General features: G+C 52.5%; 2 protein-coding genes across 2 annotated transcripts; one reads left to right on the top strand and one right to left on the bottom strand.

Annotated features, from left to right (window-relative positions):
• Positions 1 to 537: 537 nt before the first annotated feature.
• MIND_01281900 (uncharacterized protein) lies at positions 538 to 1,572 on the top strand (the record flags this gene model as incomplete). The annotated part of the gene is made up of 5 exons (XM_037369290.1): positions 538 to 545; positions 605 to 730; positions 778 to 891; positions 1,003 to 1,164; positions 1,383 to 1,572. 5 exons carry the CDS (start codon positions 538 to 540, stop codon positions 1,570 to 1,572), a joined length of 600 nt encoding a protein of 199 aa, XP_037214496.1.
• A 2,283-nt stretch (positions 1,573 to 3,855) lies between these two features.
• Positions 3,856 to 5,073, bottom strand: MIND_01282000 (uncharacterized protein; the record flags this gene model as incomplete). The annotated part of the gene is made up of 6 exons (XM_037369291.1): positions 3,856 to 4,321; positions 4,370 to 4,544; positions 4,594 to 4,669; positions 4,714 to 4,862; positions 4,913 to 4,965; positions 5,012 to 5,073. The coding sequence occupies 6 exons, from the start codon at positions 5,071 to 5,073 to the stop codon at positions 3,856 to 3,858; spliced, it is 981 nt and encodes a 326-aa protein (XP_037214497.1).
• Between the last annotated feature and the right edge of the window lie 10,353 nt (positions 5,074 to 15,426).

Consider the following 15,426-nt stretch of genomic DNA (forward strand, 5'->3'; position numbering starts at 1 on the left):
GACAAAAGTTTGGAAGCACTTTGTATCAAACACGCTCACAGAGTTTCTTAATGGGGACAATTAAACCTGGTACTAGTATAATATATTATTGTTACAAACTTTCTCTTTCCTTTCTGGGAGAATTTTGCTTAATTCTTGTGAGAAGCCATAAACCACGTGTCTAATATCTGCGACGCGCCTTCTCTGACAGGGACATCTGCAACGTGTGGAGCGGCCCAGAACGACTTGACGACGTCTGCCAACGTGAAGTTTGACGGGCAATGGGGACTTTTTTTGTGGACATATTGGGCTAAACGCATACGGCGACATGCATATGTGGACGCAGCAAGAGGTGTACCTGCCAGAAGGCTGCTCGGTCCAGGTCCCTTGGCGTTGGCTTCGCCCACGTAATCGTTTCCGATCAGCTATGACGTAGCGTGAGAACGCCGACACGCGGCATTTGCCCGGCGCTTATATATTTTCACCCACCTCTTCTGCTCGCCTCCCACCAGCCCCGTCGCACCCTTCCCTTCCCTCGTCCTTGTCCTCGACTCCAGCATGCTCTCGTGCGTCTCCCTCTGCCGCCCTAACACTAGTCGCTGACCTGGCAATTGCGATCGCGCAGCACCGCCCTCGCCGTCCTCCTCGCCGCGCTCGCCAGCACGACCAGCGCCATCTCGGTCAACACGCCCAGCGACCTCACGTCCGGCGGGCCAGCGACCATCACGTGGACGAGCGCCTCCGACGACCCGTGCGTGCCCGCTCTCTCCCGTGCTGCCCTGTGTTAACCCAGCGCAGCGTCTTCTCCATCGAGCTGCTCCATCCGAACTTCAACGAGGCGCTCGCCATCGCGAACAACGTCGACCCCGCGAACAACACGATCACGGTGACACTGCCGCCCGTCGAGGCTGGGTGCGTTGGTTGACTCCCTCCCGCTCTGTTCCCACCGCCCCACCCGGCCCTGCGCGAATCACCACGCGCCCTCCGTGTGCTCTGGACCCCTGACTGACGCATCTCCGCTAGCGACGGGTACACGATCGAGTTTGTCAACATCACGAACATCAACGACGTCTTCGCGACGAGCAGCAGCTTCAGCATCGCCCCCGCCGCCAGCGCGTCCAGCGCGCCGAGCGCGAGCGGCAGCGGCAGCGGGCCTGCTGCGTCGGGCGGTGCGGGCGCATCCGGGTGCGTGGCGGCTCTTCTTTTCCCCGCTTCCATTTTTCTTGCTCATTTGCCGCATGTGCTGTGGCACTTGCATTTACCCTTTACCCTTCGACATTGCCTTCGGGAAGCCTCGGCGCTTGAGTCTATTCGCCTCTTTCTCTTGTTCCATTCCTCTTCATTCACATTTCATTTCACTCTACCACCCCGCGGCGAGCCAAGGCTGACTCTTCCTTCCGCAGCTCCAACTCCGGCGCGGCGTCCGTCACGAGCCCCGGGCCCGGATCCTCACCGTCGCGCTCTGTCTCCGGCAGCGGTGCGCCGTCGACGTCGCCCAGCGGCGGCGCCCCGTCCTCCGCATTGGGCCTGCGCGTGCATGGGTCGGCCGCTGCTGTTCTTGGCGCAGTCGCTGTTGCGATGGCGCTGTTGTAGAGGCGCACACGAGCTGTTTCGTATAGACACTTGACACTGGACCATATACGGACCGTTTTTTCTTTTGCATAATCCTCCTCACGGCGCGCGCTGTGGTAGAGCTGTTGTATGTGATTATGTACTGTCCTATCGTCTTGTTGTAGACTTGTAGTACACCTTGCATATCGGACTCTTTCTTGTTCTTGCCGTCGACGATAAGTCTAAGCTTGAGAGATAAGCAGACTCCGAGACTTGGTAGGGGAGGATATATCATATAAGGGCCTGAGGTTGCAGTTCCGGCCACTGTTTCCGAAGTGGGTGCTGGTGTCCACAGTGGCATATTTGGGCTGTCCCAACGCCGAAATTCATAGTCGGGAGGCCTGCAATTTATAATATCGCTTCCAAATAGACGCTCGTGCAACAGCACGCCAATCGCTGTTCGGCTGGTCTTTTCATGACTCACCCGCGTCAAAATGCAAGAATAGAACAAAGGAGGTAGCGCATTAATGTATAAATATCCTCCGACGCCCTCCCAAGTGAAACGGCTGCGACCGGTTTCAGTTGGCCGTACTGTTTGGCCAACTCATAACGAGTCTTTCCAGCGGGATTCGGGGTGGCAGGCGCAGGCGCAGCCCTCTTTCCTGCGAATAAAGTCGCAGGACGGTAAGAGAAAGCCTATCGGCATGTACAGCTGCCAGATGGATATGGCAGAGTGGGCGGATGAGCCTGCAGGCAGAGTATAAGAGAGCTGCAAACCTCGAGTCCACCGCATGTTCCCGCCCTTCCAAGACGTCAGTGAGCTGCACCTGGGGATGATAGTGTGGTGCAGCACACGCAGCCGCGAGGTCGAGGCCACGGCGTTGGCGGCAGGGGAGCGGTACGATGCGCGCAGGGCCCGGGAGCTGAAGCCCTGCATGGTTGTGGATGTCGACTACGAGGAGGGCTGGATTGACGTCGCACGCCTGGCTGCAGGGAGAGTACGTGCTTCACTTTAACCTATTAACGATTTATTAACATCGCCAGCCCGCTGACACGCGCAAATGGAGTCGCATAGACGGCACACCGAGCATCACCTGGATCGTCCCAGACGCGTGGATATGGGTTGGCGCGCCGCCGAGGATCCCAATAGTGCTCAACAGCACCAAAGCAATGCATCGCGAGTGTCGTTTCTGCAGCGGCAAATGACCGTTAATGACTGGCTTTCTAGGCCACGGGAACGAGGCGTACAGCACGCCGCCCATCGCCACGGCGAACCTCCAGGCGTATCGCGCGCTGCGCCGCGCGCATCTGGCGATGCTGGGCCCGCAGCTGCGCCCAAGTGAGACGCTACCGTTCCCCAGTCTGGCGCCCCAGCCGATTGTCGTGCCCGTCGGGTTTACGGAGCAGAACCCCAGGTATCCGGGCTGGTGGCGCAACCCACAGACGGGCTGGTTTTGGAGTGCGAGGGAGGGGTTGAGGCCGCCGCCGAGGCATTACCAGTGAGGGGAGTGGTTGGCATGGACAGCATATACCCATTCGGACGACTATTAGTACGTACTGTCGAAGCATTTATAATGTGGTCTTGCTAGCGTCGTGTGCTGGTGGCGTAAACCAACGGAGAGAAGGTCAATCTGAGGAGGATACTGTCTGTTCTCTGCGATGTAACCAGCAAAGGGAATACGCACCATGTCTTTGGCTAACCGCGCGGACCCATCCTCCTCCTCATGCGGAACGACTCCGATACAGTCGAGTCATTGAATAATCTCGTTCGTGCGCTGGCGGAATATGGCGAAAACAACGGGGGCCGAGTAAATATAGGAAGCATAGTGCCAGTGTCTGTGCTCTGCAAAAGCTATGCGCCGGTTGTCGCTCAGGCCGATCTGAGTCAGGAATGCGGGTGTCTCTGAGTCGAGTCCGAAATGCGTCTCGGACTCCGTTGGGCTGAGCCTGACGGCTGTGGCGCGAGTGAAGGATTAGTTCACGATGACAAGTACACGGAGGGCCCATACCATGAGCGAGTGACGATACGACCGTTTGACTACAGTACCGTACCAGCGAATCCGGAGCCCTTCAAAGCTCAAGGTTCGGAACCTCCCGCCAAAGGGTAAACGCAGCCCTCCCCCTCCATTCGAGCTATGATTCGCGGCTCCGTCATGGATCGTGGGTGGGTCGTTCTTCGGGGAGAAGATGGTCGTCAAGAGGAAAGACAGGAATCGCACCATCGCTGTGTGACGTCGTGATGGATGATGTCTGCAAAGATATAACTAACAGATAAGTATATTATGACGACAAAAGCGTGTTTGTTTATCGAGTGAGTTCTTGTGCTCAGAACACGAACGTCTGCACCCATTGCTGATTGATGTTCTCCCCCGCGCCGGAGAAGATGTTCCCAAACCAGATCTGCAGCTGGGTGCCCGTGTTGAGTGCGCCGTCCGTCAGGTCCATGACCATCTTCCCGTACGCGCCGTTGTTTATCGTGCCCGACGACGGTGCCCAGCCCCAGAGCTGGTCGGCCTTCTTGCCCGCCTCGTCGCACGCGACAAGGACAAGCTTGGTGCCGTCGGTCGTCGCTTTGTCGTCCTGGGGCGTGACGCACAGGAAGCGGGGGTCGCGCACTGTGGAGTTGCTCATGAGGAAGGGGCCATCGACGGCGAGCTGGCCGGGGAACGGCGCGAAGAAGGCCTGCTCGGGCACATTCGGGATGCATGGCAGCATTATCACCGAAGCGTTCACAGCGTGTGTGGAGGCGGTGACACATTTTGTAGTGTCCTTTTTGGCGTGGATCGTACGGCTGAGAGAGGTGAGCAGACACACTTTGCCATAAGATAGCGCGACGCACGTCTTTGGTTCTGTAACGTCGAGGACGTTGTATCGCTGGTTGGCGTTGCCGTAGTCGCAAGTCCAGACCTGGAATTGGTTGCCCGCGGTAGTCTTGCCGTCCGTCAAGTCGATGCACTTGTTCTTGCCAGACCACGCGATAGGAATTTCGTACCCGCCCGGCACCCAGAGCTGATCTGGCGGTACATGAGCGCCGTGTTCCTGTCAGGAGATACTGCCACGCACTTGTATTCCCAGCAGAACACGTCCAGATTTGGAGCTTGGCGCCGTCTGCATTGATCCCGTCTTTCACATCGAGACACTGCGCATCCTTAGCCCATCGCCACTCCCTGACATACCACGCACTTTGTCCCCGAAGATGCGGATCTGGCCCTCTGCACCAGCGCCGTTGGGCACAAGCCACGAGTTAAGCTGCGTCGCGTTGTTGCCGCAGGGCTGCACGACGACCGCCGCGCCATCCGCGTTCTTGGTTGCGGTGAGGCAGTCCCCGGTGGCTGTTTCAAAAATCAGCGCTCTGCAAAGAAAGGGAGGCTAAAGAACGCACTGCCGTCGATGCCGCCAGTCAGCACGGAGCTGAAACGGACCGTTTGGCCAGGACTGTGAGTTAGGTTAGCGGGGGTGACGCGTGGAGGAGAAGACAGACAGCTGGGCCGCAACGAGGAGGGCGTGGAGGGAGAAAACGAGTGTGAGTGCGAGACGCGACATGGGGGATAGGAAGAGTGGTGTGATGCCCGTGCACCACCTCGGTGCTCGCTATATAGTAATATAGTGTCGCACGATGGCAGGCAGATCAGCGTTGGCGGGTTGTCGCGTTGCTAGGGAGGGACAACGCGGGAATGAGCGGCGGTGGTTGTCCGTGGAATGCACCTCGCTGCAATTGCATGAAAAGGCTCGAATGCTTGAGAATCGTTGTTGCTGGTGACGACGCCCGCGACATTGTTGAGAAGGAAGGCGAAATGAGTGGTTTCGGGAGCAGAAGTGATCACACGACAGGATTTGCGCCGCGCGATCTTCCCGTTGTCATGGTCTAGGATCGTCGCGACTTCGTGTGGTCGGGAAGAGTCGGGACGGCGAGCGGCTCGGCCGAGGGTGGAGAGAGAGAGAGATGAAGCCGTGAGTCGGTGACAGCTGTGACGTGGCACTTGGCTTCTCATCATTATGATTCAATTTTGCCTGGCGACTCTGCAATGACCACTGAGTGCTTTATCGACATTTTCCATTCCCCAAGACACCTCCTGATCATGACTTTCTGTTGCTTCTATATATCATCTGTCGAATGAGTGGCACACTGATGAATTGTTCAAATTCCCAGTGTGGGATTGCAGAAGTTGACTCCCTGTCTCTATTTCCGATGCCTTGATACCAATGGAGAAATCAGAATCTCAGCAAGAGTCATGACATCCAGCATGATCGATATCTGTCTCAGGCTCCGTCGTCATCCTGCCCAACTGTCCATTGCCCATCTGACAAACTTGACTGCAGCAGTATATAAAATCCTCCAACCCAGGGAAGACACCCTTGTCACCATGGCCTCCACTCTTCGCCCAGATGTCCTGCAAGCCCTGCTGAACACCACCAAACTGCTGAACACCTTATCCAGTGTTTCACCACACCCATTCCTTCGACCAATTGCAACCACAGCACAAAGCATTCTAGAATCATACCAGGTGTGTCCTTTGCCTTCGAGACATGCAGCACCTGAGAGTGGGACAGGATTTGAAACAAAATGCTGATGATTGTAGTAAGATAATGGAAAGGGTGTCGTATCTGCTGCAGGCTGTTGCAGCAATTTACATAGCCCTGCCACCAGACACAGGACTTGGGCTGCATATGACACATGAGCTGGGGAGTTTTATTGTGTACAGTATTTCATGTAGTTGGAGCTTGCCATGGTCTAATTTCTTAATAGCACCCTTGACAAGATACAAGCTTTTCTGCAGGAACAGGGGAAGAAAAAATTCCTCAAAAGGCTATTTAAGCATGGAGAGCTTGTTCTTCAACGTAAAGAGTGTGAAAAAGAACTAGAGAATGCTACAAATATACTTCTGGTAAGCCACTGAATGAATTGCTCACTCCCTCTGGACATCCTGGTATTGATGGTGGTTTGTATAGCTTGCAAAGTCTAACATTCTCGCACAAGTGCAACAACTACACCTCATAGAGGGCTCTGAGCATCAAGAGCTTATAGGAAAACTTCAAGAAATGCATTTGGAGGTAAATGACCCTTAATCAAGGCTTAACTTTCAACTGATTTTTTCCTCTGTTACAGACAGAAAGTATCTATTCAGGCTCTAACATATCCTTATCAAGGTATACAAGCACTTTTGATATCTGTTGAGATACTAATACTCTCACCTATTAATAGTTCCCATACTTTGTCTATGCTCCCACCAGAGCCTAAATTGCTATATGGACGTGATGAGGAGCTAAATTCAATTATTTCTCAGTTGATGAAAAAGCCAGCTCATATAGCTGTTTTGGGCCCTGGTGGTATTGGGAAAACAACACTAGCCCAAGCAATTGCTCACAATACAGATATTGTGGCAAAGTTTGGAAACCATCGTCTGTTTGTACCCTGCAATACTGCAAGTACAAAGGATGATATCATTTATTTGATAGCCCTGGCACTACAGCTCAAAACAGTCCCCTCCTCCCAAGAGCAGCTTGTATTAAAAGAGCTTTGCTCTCATACTCCAGTCCTCTTGATTCTAGATAATCTAGAGACACCATGGGAAATCCCAAAATCTAAGGTCAATGTTGAAAAGCTTCTAGCTCAATTAGTCTCTATTGAAGGTTTATCACTCATTGTCCGTATATCCTTTCACATAGTTAAAAATTTAAAATTCTCAATAATGTTAGGTTACTTTAAGAGGTGCAGAGCGTCCACAGAATATTCTGTGGACTAGACCATTTCTTCCTCCGCTAAGCCCACTATCAATGACTGCTGCCCAACATATGTTTCTTGATATTACAGATGACACATATGAATCAGAGGTGCTCAATGAACTACTATACTTGACAGATCTGGTACCTTTGGCCATCAGCCTGATGGCTTCTGCAGTTCACATAGAGGGGGCCTCCAACATATTATTGCGGTGGGGAGAAGAAAAGACCTCCATCCTATCCCAAGGCATAGACAAGGCATCCAATCTGGATATATCTATTGCATTATCACTGTCTAGTACCAGGATCACAGCCATTCCTGAGGCACAGACGCTCCTTTCTATTATTTCATTGCTCCCAGATGGAATACAAGTTCAAGAGCTGTCCCAGCTATATCAATTATCAAATGTTCTACCATGCATATCTGCTTTACAGCAAACCTCCCTGGTATATATTACCCCCCAGAAGAAAATCAAGGTTTTAGTACCAATAGCAGAATATATGCAAAAGGTGCATCTAGCACCTGGATATCTGATCATGCCATTTGTGCAATACTATGTGGCATCACTGGACCAATACTATAATGTTTCTGGAACAGCTGCAGGAGTTGAAATGCTTCCCCAGCTTTCTTCGAGCTTTGCCAATATTCAAAGCTCACTCAGGTGGGGAGCTCACTGGAAGTCTCAGTTGCATAATCAAGAGATTGCTCAAATTATTCATGGTATTCTGCTACTGGAGCGCTTTAGCATTGCACGTCGGCGGAGTGGTACATCTTTGATGAGCTTGGTTCCTCAGCTACTTTCACAACCACAAAATCCAGAACTTGAAGTTGAATACATGGTTGCAACACTGCGCTTGTGCTCTGGGGACATTGATCTCTCCAAGCTAGGTATCATGATGCAAAAGGCACTTGAGTACTTCAAGTACTTTAAGGACAACAGTTTGAAAGGTTAGAAGCCATTTTCACTTCCTTCAATATATAACCTAATGTTTTAGTTCAATTTTATAACTATGCAGGAGATATCTATAGACTACGTTCAGAAGTCTTCAAAGCAATTGACTGTCATTTGACTGCCAAGTCATTGGCACAAAGGGTGAAGGATGCCAGAGGAGAGATCTTCTCTCTCTATGCTCTTGCAATGCTCAAATGGACACAAGGCAAATATCTTGAAGGGCGACAGTATAGCTTGGAAATGCAGAAGTTGAGCAGGGTTAATGCTTGCCTTTTAGATGAATCAAATGGCCTAGTGATTGAAGGGTTATGCCTGATGCCTCTTGCAAAGTACTCTCAAGCAATGACAAACTATAAACAAGCACTTTATCTTCTATCATGCTCTGGACAATCTGGATCCTGGGTTGAGGACAAAATTTTAAACTTTATTGCAGAAATTTATTTGCTTCAAACTGAATATCACAAGTCATGGGAAATTCGCCATGCTATTCTTGAGCGCACAGATCCAAATAACCTTTGGACTACTGCTACTGTTCGAAAGGATCTTGTGGAGATTGCTATTGCTTTGCAGCACCCCACTGATGTCATTCAGGAGCAACTAGACTTGGTGTCTACAAGTTATAAAAATCTCAAGCACAAGTTTAATGTGATACTTTGTCAGATTCTACAGACTGATCTATATGTGAGAAATGGAGCAGAGTCTTTGGCATATACAAGTCTTATAGAGAGTTTCAAGAAGAGTTGGGGACAACAGAGTGAAGCAACAAATTGGTCTCTTCAACGTCTCAGCAAAAATGCTCAGTGGACTCGTCCTTATCAAACAATGCACTGGCCTATAGTTTTGTTGGCTCATGCATTGAAAACTGAACAGTGGGTTTTGGTGTATGAAGCATTACAAAATTTAGGAGTCTATCTTATGCCATCAGACATCTCTGATGCTAAAAATCTGGTTCAGACAGCACTGCAAGGTTTTACAACACTTGATATACATGTCAAGAAAGCATGGTGCATGATGCATCTTGGAGAAATTGCCTATGCAATGGGCAACTTGATAGAGGCAAAGTATTTCTGGGAATGTGCAAGGCCCTTGTTTCAACTTTCTTCCCAAGTTGAGCAGATAGAACTTATTGACAATAAGCTTGGGAAAATTCACAGTCATAAACTTGTGTCTAACTCTGCATAAGATATGATAGGTCTTAGAAGTTGAGACAGTAAATGAACATTTTATTTAATCATACCCATTTTTGTTGTAATTATTTCTGTTATTAAATGAGCCTATGTTATGACTCTTCCACAAACATTTGTCAGAGTTAGAGAACCCCCCTCTTTCCAGACCTATAAGGTCGGAGGTGTTCCCATAGGTTATTCACCTGGTTAAGTGTCTAGGTTCTAGTGTTGTAGATAAGGTGCTAAGGGTTAGCTCAATTAAGGCCTTAATTGGTGATAGTGATAAGGGTTAGCTGGCCTGGAGATTTTCGGCAGACCCTTAATAGGCCTTAATGATCGTCATGATATGGATCTGTCACGCTGTCATCACGCTGCCAAAGCAATTTTCGCCGCTGACGTTTCCTGTCTGCTGCCACGATGCCCAAGCTTGGGCCCATCTGGAAGCCCTTCCACCGAAGTGCGGAGAAGATCAACGACTCCCACCATCGGGCTACCCACTACCGCTGCATCCTTGCCCGCAAACCCGAGGGCACAGTGCTGGAGATCGTGTCGGATGACGAGGACGATATCGAGGATATTGGGAAGGTCAAGCGGATTGAGAAGGAGCCGTGGTTTGAGGAAGGTGCGCCAGCAGTACCCACCGACTATTTCTGTCATCTAACGCAATGCAGCCCTAGCTCAGACCATCGTGGATGACGAGGACGCCAACGGGGAGAAGAGCGCGATGGCTGCGCATCTGCGTCACTGCAAGCACGCAACGCCGGCGGAGAAGGCCCTTGCGGCATGGGAGAACCCAACGAAGGCGGAGCAGGAGGCTGCTGAGAAGAGCGCCAAGGAGAAGCGCAAACGCGGGGCGGAACGGGACGACAGAGGGTCAGAAGCAGATGACGAGGGTGCGGGCACCGGAGCGACGAAAAAGAAGCGGAAGGGTGTTGTGGCGGCGGAGAAGTCGATGAAGCAGGCGACGCTCAAGGCGTTCAAGGGCGTCGATATGCCGTTCACCGAGGCCCAGCGGGAGGCCATTGGGGACCAGTTCCTCCGCGGCGACGCAGTCGGCCAATCTGCCGGTGTGGTAGTGCCTTGTGGCCGCCACGTCGACACTGCGGTCACGCACATATCACGCGTCGCGCATCTCGGGCGTTAACAGCCATCATTTTCTCCACCAACCTCCTCATCTCAACATTTTTTCATTTTTCTCTCAACTCCCCCTCTTATCTCATCATATCAGAATCTTCTTCTGCGCCTGCGCTTGACGACTCGGCGGGACTGGGGTGGAACAAGCTCAGGCTTGGTCAACCTGATGCTAATGCTGTTGGCGGCAGCGAGTACACCCTATTCGACTTGTCCTAAGCCCGGTTGTCAGGTTGCAGTGTGGACGGAGTGGACGATCACCTACATATGGACTCAGTACTTATTTCATTTTTTGTATCACCCCCTTTCGATCGCGTAGATACAGTTTCATGTGTCGAATAGGAGAGCATCTCATCCTTTACTTCTTGCCCCCATCTCAAAGTCAGAGTGAGCGCGAGAAAGCGCTACATCGAGCCCGAGTTCTACGATTACTGCAAAAGCTAAGTAAATCTTATCTAATCTACCCTGCGCATCTACTCCTCCCGCAGCGCCGCACTCGGTACGACCTCGGCCCACATCTAGTCCTCGCTTGGACTTAGTTGTCCTTCTTCAGTGGAGCCCACCGCGAGGGGGCTGGTATTCCGCTATCGAGAGCTACATACGCTGCGTTATCATCCTTGACCCCTAATTTTATACTCACCTCGAATTTTAGCAACCATGGCCACACCGATAGCCACCGCTACCCTACATACTCCCATGCCGGTTCCGCGTTCGCAAAATGCCCCAAAATTCAATGGGCAGTACGCCAAAGATTTCTTGAATCAGATCGCCGAATGCGGAATCCAGGCTGGTATCGTCGATAAGGACCAGCTCGTCGACCACATCTACAAATATTCCAGCGACCGAGTCAAGGATATTATTCGATACATACCGGAGATCGACGTCGAGGCATCCGGCAGGACTTGGGCAGCAGCGTCAAAGGCACTCCTCGCTGTCTATCCTGACGAGGACGCAACCCAAAACTACACCGAGCAGCAATTGAAGGACTTTTGCCAGTCCAACTCCGCTAAGTCCCCCTTTTCGAACAAATTAGCCGTTGACACCTATTATCGCGAGTTCTTACGCATGTCGGGGAATCTCGTCAAGAAGAAAAGAATCACCCAAGAGACCGCAAACTATATGTTTGTTAGCGGCATCCCGACTACCATGAAAGATTGGTTTTACCAACGCACCCCGACTAATAACCGAACACGCGATACGGCCCCGACATTATCTGCCACAGTAGAAATCTTGAAGAAACGCTTTGACCCAGACTCGTTGATATTCGAACCGTGGAGCGAGAAGACTTACAATCCAAGTCAAGCTAAGTTCGATGAGTTTGGGAATCGTATCGAGACTGCACTCACCTCAGAATTCCCCGCGCAACAAGCTGCGCAGCCGCGGCCGATCCAAATCCAGCAGCGCCCGAACCAAGAACACACGCAAGAGGCGCCGACGACCTCGACAGACTCACAGATTGCGGATTTGACACGCCAGCTGGAGCAAATGCGGCTCCATTTGGCAGAGAGACAGCTAGCTGCAAGTACTGGTAAGCGCTGTTTTGTTTGCGGGAAGACCGGTACTCACCAACTTCACCCGCGATACTGTCCGGAAATGCGCGAACTCATCGAGCGAGCGCTCGTGAAGATTGACCCCAACACCCAAAGGTACGTCCAGATGGACGGCACTGACCTCCCGAAAACCCCACAAGGATGGCGAGGGGGAGTTTCGTCATATATGCGAGCGCGCGCAGACGGAGTTCAAGCCGCCGCGACCCATTCTGCTGGACTAGCATTCGGAAATTCGCAAGTTCTAGACAACGAATTCTTCGCTGTCTCCTCGCTCAGCTACGACGAGCAATTAGCGAACCCGGTAACAAGAAGCGGAAAGGACACTAACCGTTACAATCCAGTCGGTCAGCGCCCCAACGTGGCTCCAGCGCCCAAACCCGCAACTCGAGCGCCTCATCAACAACCAGCGCCCCCAAGCGTGCCAAACGTGCCCGCAACACAAGCACCACAGCCCCCAGTTGTCGACAACAAGATTCCGACTCCGCCAAACCCGATTAATCGTAAGGACGGTTGGAAGAATGCACGAGCGCCGCGAGCGGGCGGACAGGGAGAAGATGTCGTCATGCGAGATGCAAACAAGCCTACACAAGATAAGTTTCACATTACATCTGTGCTTCAAGAACGCGCTAACCCACCTGGAATTTTAGAGACTATTCTCAAAACGAACGTCTCGTTGCCAATCTTCGAGATCATTGGTGCAAGCCCCGTTTTGCAAAAGCTGATGAATGAGCAGACCCGAGCCAAGCGCGAGTACTCAAGCAAGCCAGCGGAGTACTCTCTTCAAGACGCTGACGAGTTAATTCGGCTTTCGGCCCAGATCGAGAGCAGCGAGCCGCGCCAAATGGTGGTCGACCCATCTTATGAGCTCGAGGACTTCCTTGTCCGCTACAGCAACGCGGTAGCCAAGGCCCCGCCCACAAGCCGGTTCTTCGCGATGACTACGGGGTCGTTGACAGTAACGGTGGGCGGCGTCGAGTTGAGAGCGATGATAGATTCAGGCTCGGAATTGAATCTGGCAAGTTTTTCAGTACCTACACGATGCTCGCTCGCAGTTGATTATCAGGGCACGCGCTGGGCCTTGAAGGGCATCCATGGCGACCCAGAACAACTTCGAGGGTGTGCGACGGACGTACCGTTGCGAATTGGCCAGCACGAATTCTCCCACCACCTCTTCGTCTCACATCAAGAACTCGGGCCCCACGACTTGATTCTGGGGCAGCCATTCCTCCAGTGGTTCTGCGCCCGCTTGGACTACGAGCGCGGTGGAGCCGTGAGCTTGTACCTCTGGAAGGACGGTGAGAGAAGAGGACAACCCACGCTTGGCATTTCCATCACGAATCCCGCCGACCCGCGGAACGCGATCGCTATGACGCGTGGTGCGGATCATTCCCACCATGCAGCCTACGTCGAGGAGCTCCCGGAAGGGGAGGATTTTTGGTGCTAGGGACCGCGTCACCGACCTTCCCCGCGCCCCATGCAAATACTCTGGGAAGATCCCTCGAAGCACTGATGGGAAACGCTGAGTTTTCCGACCATGATTTCTTATTCCATTCTTCACCCTCTACAGATTTCGACTCTATTCTAACTAATTACGCCATCTCAACCGGAGTTGACCTCAACTCTGTAGTACCAACACCGTGGACAACGCGCCTCTTCTCCGATACCCGTACTTACATGACCAGCGCCGGCGCCAAGGCGCCAATCGTCGCCAAGAGAAAGTACAAACCCGTGGCACGCAAGATTCGCCCCGTACCGACCTTCCAGCCCGATCCGCGGAAGCATCTCTTCCGCGAGATCCCACGCGCCATACCAACAACCCTTCCAACACATCCACCAGACTACAAGAACTTGACGTTCGGACAACGCGTCACCCGCGAGCGATTGGAGGCGATGCTAGGCAATATTCAAGCAGGGATATTAACGGGGGAAGAGAGTAATCTCCTTGCGTTCATCGTTGTCACCCGTGAGTCTGCCTTTGCGTGGAACTTTGCAGAAAAAGGCTTCTTTTCCAGGAAATATTACCCCGACTATGAGTTTCCGACCATCGAGCATACCCCGTGGCAAGCATCACCCATCCGCATTCCCCGAGCCTTGGAGCCAGCCGTTCGAAAGGTCATCGCAGACGGCGAGCGAGACGGGAGATTTGAGCCGAGCGTGTCGAGCTATCGATGCGCCATGTTCCCTGTCGCCAAGAAACCCGGCTCGGACCCTCCAGTCCGCGTTATACTCAACCTCGAGCCACTCAACGCTGTCACCATCTTGGACGCAGCCATGGTTCCCAATATAAACGAATTCGCTGAGTCGTTTATTGGACACGCAATTTACGGTATTGCCGATCTCTTTTCAGGTTTTGACGCGGTCTGGATACATGAGAATTCGCGTGCGATGCAGTCCTTTCACTCCCCGTTGGGCCCCAAACAACAAGTAACGATGGCGCATGGTTATGCGAATGCACCGAACGAGTTCAATCGGCGATTCGATCATGCGCTCAAGCCCATAGCGCCTCACAAGGCCCGCGCCTTCTTCGATGATGCGGGTGTAAAAGGGCCAACCAGCCGCTACAACGATGAGCCGATTCCAAACAATCCAGCCATCCGACGTTTCGTCTGGGAATACGCCCAGAATCTCGACGACTTCCTTGGCACACTTATCGAGGCAGGCATAACCGCATCTGGCGCAAAGACAGTACTGGCCGCGTTTGACCTCCACATCGTTGGCACGGTCGTTTCCCTCGAAGGCTGGAAGATAGCCCCGAAGCTTGTCCAACGCGTCCTCGACTGGCCATTACCGGCTTCAATATCCGAACTCAGAAGTTTCCTCGGCCTCGCCGGAGGCAGCCGCCGGTGGATTCGTGGTTTTTCGCTGATAGCTAAGCCGCTTACTTCATTGCTCCGAAACCCTACTACCGAATTCCAGCTTAACGCAGAGGCCGTCGAGGCTATCAACATCCTCAAGCAGCGAATAACCAGCACCCCAGTTCTGATCCGACTAGACTATGACGCCGCCCGAGCCATCAGCCGTAAGCCACGCGACTCCGACGACGGCCTCCTCCTTTTTGGATGCGACTCCTCCTGGATGGGAGCGGGCTGGGTACTGTATCAAGTCAGAGACGGCGAGAAACACCCTGCAATCTACGGGTCATGCACATTCGGAACGGCGCAGGCAAACTACGGGCAGCCAAAGACGGAAGTCTACGGTCTCTTCCGGGCACTCAAGGAAATGAGGCATTATCTCTGGGGAGTACATTTCCGCCTAGAGTACGATGCAACCTCCCTCGCTAAGATGATTTCAGCCCCCGATGACGTTCCGAACGCGCCTATGCTGCGGTGGGTTGCTTATATTCGACTATTCGACTTCGAATGGCATCATGTGCGC

Source organism: Mycena indigotica (genome assembly GCF_014461135.1).
Source record: "Mycena indigotica strain 171206Taipei chromosome Unknown Mind.scaff0013, whole genome shotgun sequence".
Taxonomy (NCBI): Eukaryota; Fungi; Basidiomycota; class Agaricomycetes; order Agaricales; family Mycenaceae; genus Mycena; species Mycena indigotica.